Source organism: Eleutherodactylus coqui, chromosome 5, assembly GCF_035609145.1.
Source record: "Eleutherodactylus coqui strain aEleCoq1 chromosome 5, aEleCoq1.hap1, whole genome shotgun sequence".
In the NCBI taxonomy this organism is placed as follows: Eukaryota; Metazoa; Chordata; class Amphibia; order Anura; family Eleutherodactylidae; genus Eleutherodactylus; species Eleutherodactylus coqui.
Window position 1 is genome coordinate 32051211 of NC_089841.1, and position 19732 is coordinate 32070942.

The 19732-nt window shown below is 45.5% G+C and overlaps 1 protein-coding gene across 2 annotated transcripts in view; it reads left to right on the forward strand.

Moving 5' to 3' along the window:
• LOC136629148 (oocyte zinc finger protein XlCOF6-like) overlaps positions 1 to 18065 on the forward strand; it is a 331535-nt gene extending 313470 nt beyond the window's left edge. Inside the window, exons 1-3 of one of the 2 annotated variants that reach the window (XM_066605301.1) lie at positions 13905 to 13960; positions 14759 to 14861; positions 16071 to 18065. In XM_066605301.1, coding sequence (XP_066461398.1) covers positions 16103 to 17404 — 1302 coding nt within the window. In that variant the 5' untranslated portion in view covers positions 13905 to 13960; positions 14759 to 14861; positions 16071 to 16102 and the 3' untranslated portion in view covers positions 17405 to 18065. Of the gene's footprint in view, positions 1 to 13904; positions 13961 to 14758; positions 14862 to 16070 lie in introns of those variants that run through there. The other variant, XM_066605300.1, reaches the window with a different exon arrangement.
• Positions 18066 to 19732: the final 1667 nt, after the last annotated feature.

Genomic DNA, 19732 nt, shown 5'->3' on the forward strand with positions numbered 1-19732 from the left:
GAGAAAACCGCAGTGCACCTTGGGAAAGGACCAGCGGCCATCTTTAAAAGAAGAAAAGAAGAAGCTGCCCGAACGGGGATGCAGGTAAGCGATTTTAAAAAATAAATAAATAACAAAGGGATTGTTTTTAACAGGGCACAATGTGGGGGTATGTTGAAAAAAAAAATTTTTGATTGCGGCGCGGGACAACGCCTTTAAAGACATGACATGTATGATATTTATGGAGTGTTTCGGGCCAGTACAAAAAAATTAGTTCTTGCCGCCTCCAAGTCTTGCTGCAGCTCTTTAGCAGTCATTGGAGGATTTTTAACCATCTTCCTCCTCAGGAATCTTGTGTCAACTGCTGATAGCGCCCCCTTTCTGTCTGCCCAGGTAATGCAGCCAGTGAGCTTGTAACTGTGAACACGTAAACTGCTTCTATCTGTATCTCTAGGAACATTCAGCAGTTTTGCTCTTTTTGCATGGTTTTCTCTCTTTGTACACGGCAATGATCTCTTCTCTTTACTTTTTGCACCCCTTTTTTTGCAATTCTTCACAACAAGATAAAACGCTAGTGATATTACAGTCTGCTAATAAAATATTATGTATCTGCAATTTACACAGCCACTTATACTAGGTAAATAAACACAATTTAAGGTAACAAACAGCTGTATAGGATGGGGTGACCTGGAAAAGGTGTGTAACCCTGGTTGGGGGGAAGGGGGTGCAGCATCCAGTAGGGTGACCCAAGACACATGGCATATGTTGAGGAGGTGGGAGGGCAAGATGCTGGCTCGTCACGGTGGCACTTACCACACTCTCTCTTGGAGGGACACACGCAGACAGGGCCAGGGCAGCGCTGGGCCTCTTCCGGACACCCCCGGCATGGGGATGCCCAATAAACATTAGGACAGGTGAAAGGATTGTCATGGGTGACGCCACTGTTCCGGTATCCACCACCATGAACATCGGTGGGAAAAATAAAGGAGCCACAGACAGGGTTATATTACCTCAGGTCCCTGGGAACGGTCAGGCCTGGAATAACTTTACTGAGTGATAACTTTAAACAATACAAGGCAAAAATCATTAGTATTCCAAGTGCAGGCAAAGGGAAAAATATATACAGGCAGATTTGACCATGAGTACCTCCACACAGCGATCCCAGACTTTGGGACACCTGTGAGTGTGACAACTGTAGACGCGTTCCTCCACTCCAGCAGTCCCAGACTTCAGCACGCTAGGGTGTGAACAGTTGAAGAACAGAGTATGTCTGCACTGGGGCTTGAGAAAGTCTTACTCACTGGTCACCCACTCTCTCTCTCGGGTTCACTCCATCTTCATGATAAAGACAAGCACTCCGGGAAACCTCTCCTCCTCTTGCATGCTGCACTCTATGTGGGCTGAAGGTGCCCCCATGTAGTTGGACCTCCTGACTCCAGAAGACATGGAACTCCGTTCCCTCTGTCAACCACTCACATTTATAACTTCTCTCATACCACGTGACAGGCCATAAATTGATACTTTTGCAGGCATTAACCCATCACAGGCTGCAGCTGTGCAATACACAAAACAGAATGACAAGACATTTTGCTCAGTGGATCAACACAAGACGGGTACTGGTGTATCTTGATGCCACCAGGAAGTCCTGGTGGAGATAAGACTGACAGGGGGCAGTCCACAAAAGATAAAGTAGCTGCAGCACTTGGCTTGTTGTCACTCACTGGTGAATCAGTTGCGCGCCCCGCTAGGACTGGATTCAAATCTAAGGGTGGATTCGGACGACCATATATCGGCTGGGTTTCCAGCCCAGCCGATATACGGCGTCTCTCTCTGCAGGGGGAGGAGGCTGGAAGATCCGGGAGCAGTGCTCTGAGCTCCAGCCCCCTCTCTGCCTCCTCTCCACCCCCCTGCACTATTTTCAATGAAGAGGGGCGGGACTGGGGGGGAGCTAATTCCCGGAACTTAGCCCCACCCCCGTTCTGCCTCCTCTCATTGCAAATAGTGCAGAGGGGCAGAGAGGGGGTGGAGAGGAGGTAGAGAGGGGGCGGGAGCTCAGAGCACTGCTCCTGGCTCTTCCGGCCTCCTCCCTCTACAGACAGAGACGCCATATATCGGCTGGCGTGAATACCCGGCCGTTAACAGTCGTCTGAAACAGCCCTAAAGGAGATTCCAAAGAAAATAGTAATGCAGGGCAGCAGATTATAGTCTTAAAGAAGTTTCAAGACATCCGGAGATGTGTCTTTATTGACTCACTAATCGTTAAAAATGGCGACATTTCGGCTACCAACTGTAGCCTTTGTGAGGCTCAACATACAATAAAAACACCATGGTTTATATAACAAAATAGTGCCAATCAGAATCCACATACAATTAAAATAAAACACAAAACAACTGTGCATATGCCTTACTCCACCTCCAGGATGGACTGCTCTCTCCATCATGTGCCGACTCCCAGGCATATCTTCCGGCATCCGGGTATCATCAATGCGCATGCGCGAACAGCGCAATGAGATCATACACAGCGTGATACTTAGTGCGCATGCGTGAAAGGTGCGCCACTTCACCTAGGATCTTTTGTAGTCCTAGTTACCATCAACCACAGCATAGGATTTACATGACTTAACCCGCATGTGTGGGATGCAGGAAGTCTCGCGGGAACCTGCAAATGACCCCACATCAACAACATACTTAAAGATGATTACTGCCATGTATCATCATCTCTTATAGAAATAACAACTATCCATAACTGTCCATGATTGTCCTTGGATATTCCCCAAATATAATAAAAAAAGACCTAAGTACCCAAAGAGTTATAACCATAGTGCAAAACATACCACCACTCCATAACCTATATAAAGCCTAAGATAAAGTGTAGAACATATATCGATTAGGATAATATGCAGGAATTGTAGAAGACTACATTTCAACTCCCATAGTTTGTCAGCTCATAACTGGTAAGATCTCGCACTGGTATTAGTAATAAAGGGAGGGACGTGCCAGATTTATTAGCATGTAATAATCGCTAGATGTCTACATCAATGAACAAGCAGGACCGGAACCATCCAAGTCCCTGCAGATCAGTATCAGAGGGCCTAAAAGGATGGAGCACTGGGAAATAAACTGGTGAAGGTCATGAATAAGTACAATTTTATATATATATATATATATATATATATATATATATATATATATATAAATAAAATGTCAAAATTTCTCTTTATTATATTTCATTTCCCCAAAATCGTATACAAAACGGGATGTTTAATAATAGAGACAGTCAACACTGTTATCCAACATACACATATATGGAAATGTATCCATTACACATAAATATAATAGCATGCAAGTAGTATGCATGATCCTTCAAAACTGCATCATACTCATAGGGTCCAATAATAATCTCAAAATACAATGGGATTAGAGATGAGTGAACCTACTCGTTTAGGGCGATTTCGCAATCGAGCAGCGCTTTTTTCAAGTAACTGACTACTCAGGCGAAAAGATTTGGGGGGCACCAGGGGGCAGAATGGTGGAGCGGGGGGTAGCAGTGGGGAACAGGGGGGAGCTCTCTCTCTCTCTACCCCCCCACTCTCCTCTGCAACCCCCGGCGCCCCCCGAATCTTTTCGCCCGAGTAGTCAGTTACTTGAAAAAAGCGGTGCTCTATTGCGAAATCGCCCTTAAAGAGTACGTTCGCTCATCTCTAATTGGGATCCAATAGCAGCTATCACAGTCCAAAATTGAGGCGCAGCACATGACAACATGAGAAGAGCAATCCATCTAAGACGGGAGATCTGTACAGACAAAACAAAATAACAAAGTTAAGTGCAACCACATATAAACGTTAGTGTCATCAGAGGGGAAATAACTAGAATCCCATATAAATGGCTAAATATTAAATTCTACATTAAGCCCATTGGGGGATAATGTATCCAGGTCAAATATCCGCCTTGCCTCCTTCTTCTTCAATAGGTATGCCCGATCACCTTGTCTAATCCCTACGAGTACATGGTCAATTACTCTGAATTTGAGCTGAGATATGCTATGTCCTTTCTCAAGAAAATGTTTAGGAATTGGCAGGTCTTTATTCTCTGTCCTAATAGTACTTTTTTGCTTAGTGATTCTGGGAAGTATCTCCATTGTGGTCTCCCCCACATAGAGGAGACCACAAAGGCACAAAAATCACATACACAACAAAGCTGGATTTACAAGTGTATCTTGCTCTGATCTTAAAGGACTGTCTAGTAGCTAGGTGGGAGAATCTCCCCCCTCTACTCATATTACCACAGCACGAGCACCCAAGGCACGAAAATGGTCATGCCTCATGGGAGCCAGTACTGTTTGCCTGACGGTTTGCACACAATGGGAGTATGAATGCACAAGACGATCTCATACATTGAGACCTCGTCTGTATGACATCATAGACAAATGCTGAAATTTGCTGATGTTAGGACAGTTTTTCTGTACCATTGCCCAATGGCGCCTCAGAATATCAGAGACCCGACCGCTATAAGGCCCAAACGTAGACACAAATGCTGTCTGTTCTCCCCGGCAGTTAACTCTTCCATCCTGCAAGGAAATCACATTTGCTGCTCCATATCTGTATGGGTGGAGGTTCGCCGTCTCCAGCGTTCCGGGATTAATAGTTTTGTCACTGTAATCATTATGGGGGTAAATCATCTCCCATAGGGGCAAAAAGAGTTTGAGGGACCCCAGAGTAACAGTAGTGACCGGATGACACCTGCCTGTAATTTGTTCAAAAAGTTGGAGACTTCATTCCAAAAACCTGGATTGTCAGGACAATCCACCAAAAAGTTGGACATTGTAGAGTGTGATGGCGGCTTCACATCTGCGTCGTCCCTCAGACTTTGTCTTCCTTTTTTAAGTTAAAAAAAAACAGAAGCAAATTGGCCCAACAGAGAACAATACATATTTTGCTCTCAGTTTGGGTTCAGTTTGACTCTTAGGGTGAAGTCACACGAACGTATATTGGCTCGGTTTTCACGCCGAGCCGATATACGTTGTCCTCGTGTGCAGGGGGGAAGGAGGATGGAAGAGCCAGGAGCAGGAACTGAGCTCCCGCCCCCTCTCTGCCTCCTCTCCGCCCCTTTGCACTATTTGCAATGGAGAGAGGCGGGACGGGGCGGGGCTAATTCTCGGCATTTAGCCTTGCCCCGCCTCTTCCCATTACAAATAGTGCAGAGGGGCAGAGAGGAGGCGGAGAGGGGGCCGGGAGCTCAGTTCCTGCTCCTGGCTCTTCCATCCCCCCCCCCCCCCCCCCCCCTGCACACGAGGACAACGTATATCGGCTCGGCGTAAAAACCGAGCCGATATACGTTCGTGTGACTTCATCCTTAAGGCCCATTTACACGAGCAGATAATCACTCAAAGATCACTCAAACTACTCAGCTACTTAAATACCAATTATGTATGTAAATGAAGCCTTCACTGAGCACAGACTAATAGCCTGAGGCTATTAGCTGTGCTCAGATCCTTTGCACTCCATGGGGAAACAATGCTATCAGCACTCCCCGTGGAGAACGACTGATAAAAGTGATTTTAACGATCAGCAAAAAGTGCCCGAAATGCAGGTGCCCCGTGCCCATTTACACGCACCGATCATCGCTAAAATGATCACCGATTAGAGAATATTTAGTGATACTTGTCAGTGTAAATGGTCCTTTAGTTTTTCTGAATGGATCCTTGTTATCAGTGAGGCCTTAGTCAGACGGGCGTTTTTAGCCGCGATTTGCGCATGCGCATGCATCCGGCGATTTTATAAAACCATTGCTTTGCAATGGTATCGGACACATGAGCGCTTTTTATGCGCTCGTCCGATAAATTATAGAACAAAAAATCGCAGATCGCACCTATCTGCGATCTGCGATTCCTGTTCTCTTCTGTATATGCGCTCAATGGGGCTGGCGGCAGCAGCGCCGACCCCATTGAGAACATATAGAAGACAAATCATTCTTCTCTGCCACAGCTGTAACAGCTGTGACAGAGAAGAACGATGTTTGCCCATTGAATTCAATGGAGCAGCAATACAGCCGCTCCATTGAAAGCAATGGGCTGCCGGCGTGCGCGGGTGAATTGTCGGGAAGGGGTTAAATATATAAGCCCTTCCCTGCAATTCATCCTAAAATGTGTTAAAATAAAAAAAAATTGTATACTCACCTTTCCGCTGCAGCCGGAGTCCAGCCGCGGCCGCTGTCAGTTCTCCTGAACTGCTTCTCGGCACTATTCCCCGCCTGCTGAATGATCTGCCTCTGATTGGTCACAGCCCTGACCAATCAGAGGCCGGTTTCACTCACACACCCATTCATGAACTCATGAATGGGTGAGTGACTGCTGCCTCTCAGCGCTGAGCCAATCAGGGGCAGGTCTGACTCACATCCATTCATGAATTCATGAATGGGTGTGAGTGAGGCATGCCTCTGATTGGCTCAGCGCTGAGCCAATCAGGGGGCAGGTCTGACTCACACCCACTGCAGGACGGCCGCACGGAGCTCCGGCTGCCAGGAGAAGGTGAGTATACAATTTTTTTTTATTTGAAGACATTTTAGGATGAATTGCAGGGAAGGGCTTATATATTTAAGCCCTTACCGACAATTCATCCCGGGCTCGCCCGCAGCGCATTGTTTTCAATGGAGGCGGCTCTATTGCCGTCTCCATTGAATGCAATGCGCTGGACAGCTCCGGCCCGTTTCTAATGAAACGCGGCTAGGAGCAGATTTTCGGGCGATTTGCGGGCGACTTGCGCGCACCGGTCACACGATTTGCGGACGCGCATCCGTCATGCGATCCGCAAATCGCGCGAAAAAACGCCCGTCTGACTAAGGCCTAACCCTGCAAAGGAAAGCAACAGGTAAAACAGGTAACCAGAGAGGGAGGGGGAGGAGAGAGAAGGAAAGCCCCAGGGAGAGGAGGGGGAAGGAGAAGCCCACAGGAAGCCCAGAGTGTGCATTGCGTACATTGTGTGGCTTAGAGGAAGAGATCTGCAGACACTTGTGGCGTCTACAAGGACCAGAATATCCAATAATCAGCAACTCTACCCTAAAAAGGTAAGTGCATGCATGCAAGGGGCAGTGTGTTATGGTTCACATGTGCGCTGGATCCTCCGTTCAGAGGATCTGGCACAAAACATCGGAAGAAAAAGTCCAGCAAGACTTCTTTGTCTGGTAAAATGCCGGACAGCTGAACGGCGGCCAAACGGACCCCATTATAGTCATTGGGATTCATTTGGTGTCAATCAGTTTTGTAATGAAATAAATCCATTCAGCCAGCAGATTCCCCTTTCTTGCTTCCCGAATGGAGCAGGAAAATGGAATCCCCTCCGCAGATGTGAGAGCAGCCAAACTGATACATCTGTGTAAAACTGACATCAAGCATCAGTTCTGCTTCAGTTTGGGATCAGTTCACATTCACTTTTATAAGGACCCCAAACGCAGGTGTGAAACCCCCCTTAGTTTCGCAACGCAAAGTGCCATTAATTCACAGTCTTGCTCTAGGGGACTTCTATAAAGAGAAGATGGCTGAGATAAATATTAGGTGGAGGGGGGCGGGGGGATTCCAAATTTAATTAACTCTTTACCACTCCATGATGTAGTTTCGATATGTAGCCTCGAGGTTTGTATGGAGGGGGATTGGGAACCAGTCCATACAATGCGGGTGCTGGCTGTTTCCTACCGCTGCATCCGCCTGTAACAGCTGCACTCGGCACTCCTGCTGATCGTGGCTGTTAACCCTTTAAATTCTGCAGTCAATTCTGACAGCAGCATTTAAATGTCTCAAGCAGCCCCCACAATGAGATTATGGTGTACCGTTCGGTTGCCATGGCAGCCAGGAACCTTTTAAAAGTCCCCAGGAGTACCATTGCAGATCGCTGTATAATATACCACTATATATTACATCATACCGCAGGAGCGATAAAACCTTCATACGTTCTTCTTGCCCATGGTGACTAAAAGTAAAATATAAAAAACTATTTCAAAAAAGTTTAATAAAAAATATTAAAGGGTAATAAAAGTTTCTCCACCATATTTATAATAAAAAAATATAAATTATGAAACCCAAAAGAATTGTTTGCATCCAAAAAGGTCCAATCTATTGAAGTAACACATTATTTATCCTGCCCAGTGAACGTCGTCAGAAGAAAGTAACGCCAGAAAAGCGCTTTTTTATGGTCACCATGTCCCTAAGAAAAATGTAATCAAAAAGTCAAATGTACTTAAGAACAGTATCGTTAGAAACTGAAGGACGTCCTTCAAGAAAATGCACCCTCGTAGAGCTATGTTGACACAAGAATAAAAAAAGTAATGGCTGACAAAAGATGGTGGGAGAAAATATTTTTATTTTTTCCACCGGTATTTTGTATTTTAAAAGTAGTACAGCCAAAAAAGTTATATAAATTTAGTATTGTAGTAATCGTACCAACACACAGAATAAGGGCGCATTCGGCGTCTCTCTCTGCAGGGGTTGGAGGCTGGAAGAGCCGGGAGCAGTGCTCTGAGCTCCCGCTCCCTCTCTGCCTCCTCTCCACCCCCTGCACTATTTTCAATGTGGAGAGGTGGGACAAGGGAGGAGCTAATTCCTGTAACTTAGCCACACCCCCATACCGCCTCCTCTCATTGCAAATAGTGCAGAGGGGCGTAGAGGAGGCAGAGAGGGGACGGGAGCTCAGATCACTGCTCCCCGCTGTTCAAGCCTCCACCTCCTGCAGAGAGAGATGCCGTATATCGGCTGGGGGCCGATATACGGTCGTCTGAATGCGCCCTGAGGTTGTTTTTTGCTGCAGTGTGTACGCCGTAGAAGCAACACCTCTCCCAAAGTTGGAACTTAATTTTTTTTTCCATTTCACTCCACTTAGAACTTTCAAAAAGTTTTTCAGTACATTATATGGTACAATAAATAGTATAAGTGCAAATTAGAACTTGTCACGCAAAAAACAACCCGTAAACATCTACGTCGATGGATAAATAAAGGAGTAAAAACCAAAAAAGTTGGAAAAACCTGAGTTTTTTGAAGGGGTTAAAGATAGCTGGGATCCTGGTGACATCTGGGATATGGCGGTTTCTACAGACGTGGAAGCGTTATATAGCTGCGTTGTTCATGAAGATGGTCTACAAGCCGTTCGATCATTTGTAGAGACTCTCAGTCATTTTCTATCTAAGCATAATGAATTGGTCCTGGACCTTTTGCGCTGTATACCTACCCACAATTACTTTATCAGCGGCCAGGTCTGCCACCAGCTACGGGGTACGGCAATGGGGAGCCCCTGTGCCCCACTTATGCTAACCTGCGCCTCGGCTGGTGGGGGGGGTCCACGTGTTCTATTCTGATGATGGTGGTCGGTGGATGGAGCAGATTATATTCTGGACTCCATATATTGATGACATTTTTGTGCTATGGTCGGGATCTAAAGAGAGCTTTGATTACTTTGTGTCCCGGCTGAATATCAGTGGCACTTAAAGGGGCTTTCCAGGAAAAATGCCATTGATGATCTATCTTCAGTATAGGTCATCAATAGTTGATCGCCTGGGGTCCGTTGCTCGGCACCCCGAGCTGTCAGCTGAGTGAGCGCACGCTGTCAGCACCGCATATACACAGAGGTCGGAGCAGAAGCAGAAGAAATCTCTGCACTGACCTCTGTATAGTGACGAGCCCTTGTAACTGCAGGCACGACTCGCATTGAAATCAAGGCAAGCTATGCCTGCAATTATAAGCACCAGTCCTTACACAGAGATCGCATGGAGACTTCCTCTGCTATCGCTCTTAACCTCTCTGTATTTTTGGCACTGACAGCATGTTCCCGCTCAGCTGATCACTCGGGGTGTCTGTCCTCTTCCCCCTCTTCTCCCAAAATGAAAATTTTCTCTAGCACATGACACAGCTGTAGCTCTGCCGCTGATCCTTGCAGAAGGTCCGTGCTTGAGTGTTGTGTTCACTTAGTAGAATTTGTCCTTGTAAAATTTATGACATCTCTACAGCTGTTCCTTGGAGCAGGGGTGTGTTTGAGTGTTCTGTTCCCCTGGAAGAATTTGTGCTTTGAAAATTTATGACATTGCTATGTGGGCCTTCTTTTCTTTACAGTGACTTCCGTGTGCTACGATTGACCCCTACACCACTGTACACTATTTTGACCAATTTTTCAGAAGAACACAGTGCTCCCCAATTGTGTGGCTGTCTTCTTACGCAATTTGGGGGCCATTGACTGTATTGGGTACCTTCTGGAAGGCACATCAGTGAACCCGATGTTTACTCCCATTGACTTTAAAGGGAGCTGGAATTGACTTTCCTGATTCACAAAGATTTTGTTAAATCAGCCCAATTTTGACATGAACAAATTATTCCGTTAATCGCTCATCACTAGTAACTATTTGTAACAATTTGAAAGAGTTGTCTGATATGGGTTGCCACTCGATCCTTGGATAGATACCTCTCCAGCTGCCGGGGCTAATGTTGTTCATGTTATTATTTCATGTACAATAAATACAGTCATGGCTCATTTTATTTGTTATAATAAAGGTTATGTTTTAATAGTAGGCCTTCTTGGAAAAGCTGCTTTTCCAGGGGCAGGCAATCCAATTTGCCTGACAACATATAGACATAAAATATGACAGGTACTACCCCAACTAATCCCAGGCCTGAATATAAGCATTCTCAGCTGTTGGTGATGGAAATGCTGCCTTTCAGCCTAATGATGCCTTCTGCAAAAGCGATGTTCTGTGCTAACAGTACCAGATGCCCAGCTGCCATTTCTTTGCCCTGGATCGCTATGTGAATGATAGCATTCTGCCACATCAAGGACATGTTGTCAGTGTTAGGGGGCACCTGGCCATAGATACGTAGTCCAGCAAGTACAGCCAGGGGCAATACATATCCCTAACAACACGTCAAGCCGAATGAGGTGGCACTTATTTCATGGCATCTCAAAGACTTGTAAGACATTCATCTATCTGTCCCCTCTTCACCCCCCTCCTCCTCCTCTTCTTCCTTACTCTTTTTGGTATCTAAATCCTATCTAGACTTGCAGTGACTGTCAGGCTACCACCAAACCACCTCACCTGTGATGTGTCTACACGGTGGGATTCCATGTTACATGTGTTGTAGAGGCTAAGCCAATAGCAGAGAGTGATCACGGAGTACCAGATGCTGTATGCCGTTAGCAGGCGCTGTATGAGGGTCGGTCACTTAAAGGCTGTGGAGTGGCTGCAGATCAAAGACGCCTGCGCCATTTAAGCCTGCTTTTGAAGGTCAGTGGTGATGATGCAGTGATGGTAATAACCATCCCTGTTGTCTACCTGCCAGAACAGATGCTACACGGTCTTGGGGACAATGACCATTTTTCACAGGAGGAAGAAGAAGAAGGGATATCAAACTCAAAATGTTCATGCCAGCACTCTGTGGCCAGGGATTGGTCAGCACCGGTCATGTATATCACCACGTACGATAATCCGGCCTTGTTACAAGAGTGAGATAAAGAGGTTGCTATGTGGCTGATCTGCTGTCTCTGTGTTACTAGCTATTCCAATGTTTCCATCCAGTAAATGTATATTTTTTTACTTTGGATTTCTGTGTTTTTTATATTGGATCATCTTTAATCCACTCAGGTCCCCGTAGTATAGGATCCTCTGCTGTCCTTCACTCTATAAGAGAATTTCCCTGATCAACTCATCAAGGATGGAGAAGGACAGGAACAAGATGGTGGAGAATGTATTAAATCTCTCCCTAGAGATACTCTTTCAGCTTACTGGGGAGGTGAGAAATGATGTCATATTACATCATTCTTATCTATGGTAATAACAGATGATGTCACTGGGGTGGGGAGAGATTCTGTTGATGTCACTTTGCATCATTGTTGTCTATGGTAATAACAGATGATGTCACTGGAGAGGTGATGGACTCTGGAAATGTCTGTAGTGATATTTATTAACGTCTCCCCATATACAGGATTACATAGTTATGAAGAAGACCTCTAGTGATGGCTGTCGGGCCCCTGTGTGTGATGGATGGGGAGGACCCCTGAGCCCAATCACGGGGCCCCCACCCCACCGCCTGATACATGAGAACATCAATGTACAGAAGATTCTAGAACTCGCCAACAGGATAGTTGAGCTGCTGATTGGAGAGGTGACACTGCGGGGAATGCTGGGACATTATACAGTAACAGCACTGGAGGCTTCTGGGTGATGACTGTATATTGTGTTGTCAGGTTCCTGTAAGGTGTCAGGATGTCGCTGTCTATTTCTCCATGGAGGAGTGGCACTATTTAGAAGGACACAAGGATCTGTACAGGGACGCCATGATGGAGACCCGCCAGCCACTCCTATCAGCAGGTAATAGACAGGACTAAATACACGGGGACTTTATTATCTGTATGTAAAGAATGACTTCAGTGTCTGTCTGTGTTTCCCCCAGTTCCATCCAGTAATAATAATAATAATAATAATCTTTATTTGTATAGCGCCAACATATTCCGCAGCGCTTACATAGACAGGGGGAATACAGAAAGACAAAAGTACAAAAAATTACAGAACCACGGTTACAATCGTAATCAGTTGGTGGAAACAATAGGGAAGGGTCCTGCTCCAACGAGCTTACATACTACAAGTAATGGGGGATACAGAAGGTAAAGGGCTGGAGATGTGCACGGTATGGCGGGGTGGAGAGTGAGGGATTCTATACACAAACAATGGTCAGATGTTTGGCCGTGTGACGGCAGAAACAGTATGACTGCAGGAGCGGTTTATGACAGCTAGCAGGGATTGCAGTCAGTAGGTCAGGGAGCATGTTATCAGGTGGCATACAGAGGAGTCGGTTTAGGGTATGCGGTATGCCTCCCTGAAAAGGTGCGTTTTTAGAGCACGCCTGAAGTTTTTCGAGTCCTGGATTGCCCGGGTATCCTTTGGTAATGCGTTCCAGAGGGCTGGTGCTGCTCTGGAGAAGTCTTGGAGGCGGGAGTGAGAAGTTCGAATTAGAGGGGTGTGCAGTCTAGTTTCGTTTGCCGAGCGGAGAGCCCGGGCTGGGTGATGGATTGAGATCAGGGAGGCAATATAGGGGGGTGCTGCACTGTGGAGGGCTTTGTGGATTAGGGTAGTAAGTTTGAATTGAATTCTGTATTTAACAGGCAGCCAGTGCAGTGACTGGCACAGGGCAGAGGCGTCCGAGTAGCGGCTGGACAAGAATATCAGCCGGGCTGCGGCATTCAGGATAGATTGGAGAGGGTAGAGTCTGCTGCAGGGGAGGCCGATCAGCAATGAGTTGCAATAATCGAGTCGTGAGTGGATGAGGGCAACAACAAGTGTTTTCAGCGTGTCTATGGTGAGAAAAGAGCGGATCCTTGCGATGTTCTTGAGGTGCAGCTGACATGTTCGGGCGAGAGATTGGATGTAGGGGGTAAATGAGAGATCGGAGTCGAATATGACCCCAAGGCAGCGTGCATGCTGTTTGGGAGTTATGGTGGTGCCACACACTGAGATAGAAATGTCAGGATGAGGTCGGTTTGTGGAGGGTGGAAATACCAGTAAGTCAGTTTTAGAGAGGTTTAGTTTTAGGTAGAGAGAGGACATGGTGTTAGAGACAGCGGAAAGACAGTTAGTGATGTTTTGGAGGAACGGTGCAGAGATGTCACGGGAAGAGGTGTATAGCTGGGTGTCATCAGCATAGAGGTGGTATTGGAGGCCAAAACTCCTGATGGTTTGTCCAACAGGGGCTGTGTAAATAGAGAAAAGGAGGGGGCCGAGGACTGAGCCTTGGGGGACCCCAACAGCTAGGGGAAGAGGAGGGGAGGTAGAGCCAGCAAAGGAGACACTGAAGTAGCGGTCAGATAGGTAGGAGGAGAACCAGGAGAGAGCAGTGTCCTTTAGGCCAATGGAGCAAAGCATACTGAGGAGGAGTTTATGGTCGACAGTGTCAAATGCATCCAGTAAGAGAAGCCCACCACAGAGATGTCCCCGTCCTCTTCTTCCACAGGACTATCAGGTAGATGAAGATGTCCCTCTGGTCTGTAGAAGGCTGTGAAGCTCTTGTCTTCAGTCTTATTAGATGTCTTCTACGTGTGATGAGGCCGGTGGAGGTGGCAGGATTACCGCTGGCCAGAGACATTACATGTTGTTGGGATCCTCTCCCAGTTTTCTGGGAGACTGCTGGTGGGAATAAGTAGCCAACAGGTTGGATTTATATCCATCTGCTCCTTTATTTCCACCGAGTCAAGCAGCAGATGTGTCTGGTAGACACTGATCTCCTCCACTGAGGCAATGTGCGGCATGTCTAGCCCTGTATGAGGTTCCTGAGGGGTCATTGAGCCGTCATCTAATACCTATGTCCAGCTTCTAGACCTGCAGCTATGTGCCTCAGATAACTACTCCTGTCAGCTCATCTTGGGTTGTAATGATGAATAATGATTAGAGAGGAGCGAACGTACTTGGCCACGCCCCTTTTTCACTCGAGCACCGCGATTTTCGAGTACTTCCATACTCGGGTGAAAAATTCGGGGGGCGCCGTGGGTGAGTGGGGGTTTGCAGCAGGGAGTGGGGGAGAGAGGGAGAGAGAGAGAGCTCCCCCCTGTTCCCCGCTGCTACCCCCCGCTCCGCCATGCCTCCCCCCGCCCCCCGAATCTTTTCATCCGAGTACGGACGTACTCGAAAATCGCGGTGCTCGATCGAGTAAATACTCGAAACGAGTACATTCGCTCATCTCTAATGATCTTTTCTGATCATGTAAAACCTTCCACACAACTTCTTCAACCGTCTGCTGACTTTTACAATATTTGTCTCACAGCTTTTGTATTCAGTTGAAGATCTGACCAATATTAATACTACAGAGACAAATGTGGGGGGCGATCAGCAGTGTAAAGAAGAGATTCCTACAGGTAACCGCTCAGGTGAGTAGTAACCACTAAATACAGCAGAGAAGAGTCACAGATTCTCCTCGGTCAGCGGCTGCAGATAGTTATGTAGATTTATAAGCTCTGTGATTTGTCAGTTTCTGCTGGTGTTCCCTCATTCAGCCGGAGTACAAACTAAATGTGGATGACGTGATACCTTTATAGCCGATAACACACAATGGGCATCTATAATCTGAGTGTAAAATCCATCTGTAGTACAGATATATAATATATCTATGTGAACGAGGCCGATTCCTTCACCGTTTGCTGCCAGTACTATTGAGAGAAGAGTATTTCCCCAATTTTAGAACTAAGGAACCATTAGCCCCTATTAGACTCCTAGAATCCAGATTGTGGAGACATAGACCCGGGTAACAGAAGATTCCTTGGAGGATGGAAGGTTGGTGCTATGAGTGTCAGGAATGCTTCTCTCCAGGAACTGGAAGGAAGAAACCTGGGTGCTGGATCATCATCGTACAACAAATCTCACTGCAAGCAGGAAAGATTAATATCCTTCTCTACTTCTTGAGTAGAGTAGGGGATACAGTTGCAGATTCAATGGTTGCATTTGACGTCAACCAGGCTAAACAGAAACATGTCTCAGCACTCATACACATTTAATATCTTAATAAAATTGCACAAATGTTTATAATGCAATCCTGAAAATGTAAGGTTTTTACCTTTATATTTTGAGCAAAATTGAGCCCATCCTGTAAATGAAGGTAAACCTTATTGGATGGCTTCCCAGTTTTATAGACCTCTCTCTTTGGGCCAAATGCATCTTCAATGTAATGATACAGCCCGATATGCTGGTTTCCTCCTGCCCTCTACCTTGGTTTGTGATAAGCTAATGTAGCTCTCAGGAAGTGTGTGAGATGGACACCATCTAATAACACTGACTCACAGGAACCTTTTATAGTTTTCCACTGAGCATTTGCTAGCAGCATGGTGACACTGATATATGAACTTACGGAGATGGAGGCTTAACCACAGAAGGGGAAAACTGCAAAAGAACAGCCTGGTGGCTAAACATCACAATCTACTGCTCCTCACTCAGAGGTCTACTGTTAGATTGTAATCTATTTACTTATTATTATCTAATTATATTTTGCTATGCAACTTGTAATTTATATAAAAATGTTCTAAAATATCAATACCAGTTTTAGTTATGTTTAATAACACTAAAATCAGCTTTATTCTTGGCAGATGACGGTATCGGGAGCTCAGAGGGCCGTTTTATGCCAGCAGACTTTGAAGCAGATGATAAGAGTAGACAAGATACATATGAAGAACCTGCCATTATAGCAGATATCCCCTCAGCCCTTCACAGCAAAGATCCATCATCTCATATTCTTATACAGGTCCCATCTTCTGATCCATCACAGGCTGATAAGCGGAAGAATATTCAAAGAAGAGGAGAAAATCATAGAGCTCACACAGGGGAGAAGCCATTTTCATGTTCAGAATGTGGGAAGAGTTTTACTATCAAAGGAAATCTTGTTAAACATCAGAGAATTCACACAGGGGAGAAGCCATTTTCATGTTCAGAATGTGGCAAATGCTTTACTAGCAAAGCAAGTCTTGTTGCACATCAGATAATTCACACTGGGAACAAGCTATTTTCATGTTCAGAATGTGGAAAGTGTTTTAGTAGCAAAGCAAATCTTGTTACCCATCAGAGAAATCACACAGGGGAGAAGCCATTCTCATGTTCAGAATGTGGGAAATGCTTTACTAGCAAAGCAAGTCTTGTTGCACATCAGATAATTCACACTGGGAACAAGCTATTTTCATGTTCAGAATGTGGAAAGTGTTTTAGTAGCAAAGCAAATCTTGTTACCCATCAGAGAAATCACACAGGGGAGAAGCCATTCTCATGTTTAGAATGTGGGAAGTGTTTTACTAGCAAAGTAATTCTTGTTAAACATCATAGAACGCACACGGGGGAGAAGCCATTTTCATGTTTAGAATGTGGGGAGGGTTTTACCAGCAAAATAATTCTTGTTAAACATCAGAGAAATCACACAGGGGAAAAGCCATTTTCATGTTCAGAATGTGGGAAGTGTTTTTCTAATAAATCAGTTCTTGTCAAACATCAGAGAACTCACACTGGGGAGAAGCCTTTTTCTTGTTCAGAATGTGGGAAGTGTTTTACTAGCAAGGCAATTCTTGTTCATCATCAAAGAACTCACACAGGGGAAAGGCCATTTTTATGTTCAGAATGTGGGAAGTGTTTCACTAGCAAAGCATATCTTGTTGAACATAGGAAAATTCACACAGGGGAAAAGCCATTTTCATGTTCAGAATGTGGGAAGTGTTTCACTACCAAATCAATTTTAGTTACACATCAGAGAACTCACACAGGGAAAAAGCCATTTTCATGTTCAGAATGTGGGAAATCTTTTACTAGCAAAGCATATCTTGTTACACATCAGAGAACTCACACAGAGGAGAAGCCATTTTCATGTTCTGAATGTGGGAAGTGTTTTACTTGGAAATCACAAGTTCTTAAACATCTAAGAATTCACACAAAAAAGTAACTATTTTCATTTTGAAAACTCGTTTAATTAGCAAATGGTGCAAAAAAAGTGACTTAATTTATAGCATTTTTCTTATAAAATAAAACCTTACTAATGGCTTTTTCTGGGCATTTTTTTACATAAATTTCCACCAAAAACTGCTATGATTGCATGTCAACTAAAGATCATTAAGGATTCAATAAATGTGCTGCAGACAGTGGATTTTTTCTGCAATTGCAGCGGGGTGTAGGTTTGGAACTTCTTATTCTGGCATTTTTCTAATGGCTTCTTTATGAGGGCGGCTTCACATGACTATTTGCATACTGTGGCAAGGTAGTTCACAAAGAAGCCTGCAGAAACGTGAAAGCAGCCCCGTTTGCTAATAAGCAGACACAGCTGTGTGGATTTGTCTGAAGAAGGCCCAGCCTCCAGACGCATTCAGTTTCCTGCTGAAAGCCAGAGAGAAAGGCTGCAGTAGCAGCATCAGGAACTGGGAGCCTGAGATCTGGCATAGACCTGACTAGCCCTGTCTTGTGTCTGGCGGGAGAGGATGACTCGTAGATACCCAGGGTCATGATAATGACAGGGGCCAAGGGGGTTTGCCATCCCTGAAGTTATATATTCCAGCTGTATTCTTTTGGCTTTGATAAATAAAGCTGGCAAAAGCCAGAATTTTAAGTGATCCAGTGTCCTGAGTCTCTCTAGTAGTGTTAACCATCTTTGATGGAGAAGATGGCGATACCGTAGGCGAGTAACCACCAGGTTGCCAAAACAATATGCAGAGTATACAACCAATTGATTTCAATCGGTTCATTTTTACCAGTTGTTTTACGAGCATGTAAAAACAACAGCATGCTCGATTTTTATGAGTGTTTGTGCATCAAAGGTCCCGTAGAAATCTATGGGAGTTGCACAAATGTGGATCGAATAGCTGCACAATTTCACAGGTAAAAGAACACATCTTGGACTCATTAGGCTTAATAGTCTTTTAAATCATGGTACAAGTGCTTTAATAATATGGTTATATGTGTTATGTTTGTGTGGGCAAATAAGGACGGGTATATAACAAACACAGGGACCTAAAATGGATTTCAGACTGGACGTGCTGACAGAAACACCAACTGGATAGAGCACTACATACTGTGGACTAGACTGACAAACAGACAACATAGGGACTAACAAATGACCAAAACACTCACCTTGCATACCTGTACACATAAGCAGATGTTATAGCTATAAAAGTACATGGTATTGGTTCATACATTGGCCAACGAACTTAAGCCGCAAGGTCCCTACACTAGCAAGACATATCTACTTGAAGACCCTAAGGGACACCCTAGCCCAGATATGGCAAATGACACAGGACAAAGTAGAGACAAACTGACATAAAACTGACAGAAAATAAATGTAAGAACTGACATAAACCAACCAGACACCAAACACATAGCAAGCTGCAACCAACAAGGATACCTGACTGCTCACTCTGAACACCCAAAAGACACTGACAGGAGCTGGGTATATGTGAGCAAAGGCCAGAGGGATTGGCTAGCAGGAGATCCCCACACCCAGCCAGCTCAGTCATTCCACACCTGTGGAGCTGTGCTGCTAGAAACCATAGTATTACAGATCCCAGGAGCACAACCTAACAATATGAAGGCATCCTTAGGGTGCCTTCATACTTGTGAGAAAGCCATGCGATTTTAGTGCGATGTGAGAGCCAGTGAAAATGCAGACTTATGAAACCCATGCTTTTTATTGGTTTTAAGGGCCTTGTCAGATGGCCATAGGTATGTTTATGTGCGTCCCCCAACACTGCTCCATTGAGACGGGGACGGGGAGCGCAGGGCAGGCTAGGCAGGTTCTAGTGGTGGGGGACTCAATTATTAGGGGGACAGAGAGGGCAATCTGCCATAAAGACCGGGATCGTCGAACGGTGTGTTGTCTTCCTGGCGCTCGAGTTCGACACATCGCGGATCGGATTGACAGATTACTGGGAGGGGCTGGTGAGGATCCAGAAGTCATGGTGCACGTTGGCACCAATGAACAAGTTAGAGGTCAATGGAAGGCCCTCAAAAATGATTTCAGGGACTTAGGGTCCAAGCTCAGAGCAAGGACCTCCAGGGTAGTTTTTTCGGAAATACTACCTGTACCTAAAGCCACACTAGAAAGGCAGCAGGATCTTAGGGAGGTAAACAAGTGGCTCCGGAGTTGGTGTAAGAAGGAGGGATTTGGTTCCTGGAGAACTGGGCTGACTTTGCTGTCGGCTACAGGCTCTACCGTAGGGACGGGCTGCATCTTAATGGGGAGGGTGCAGCTGTGCTGGGGGAAAAGATGGCTAGAAGGCTGGAG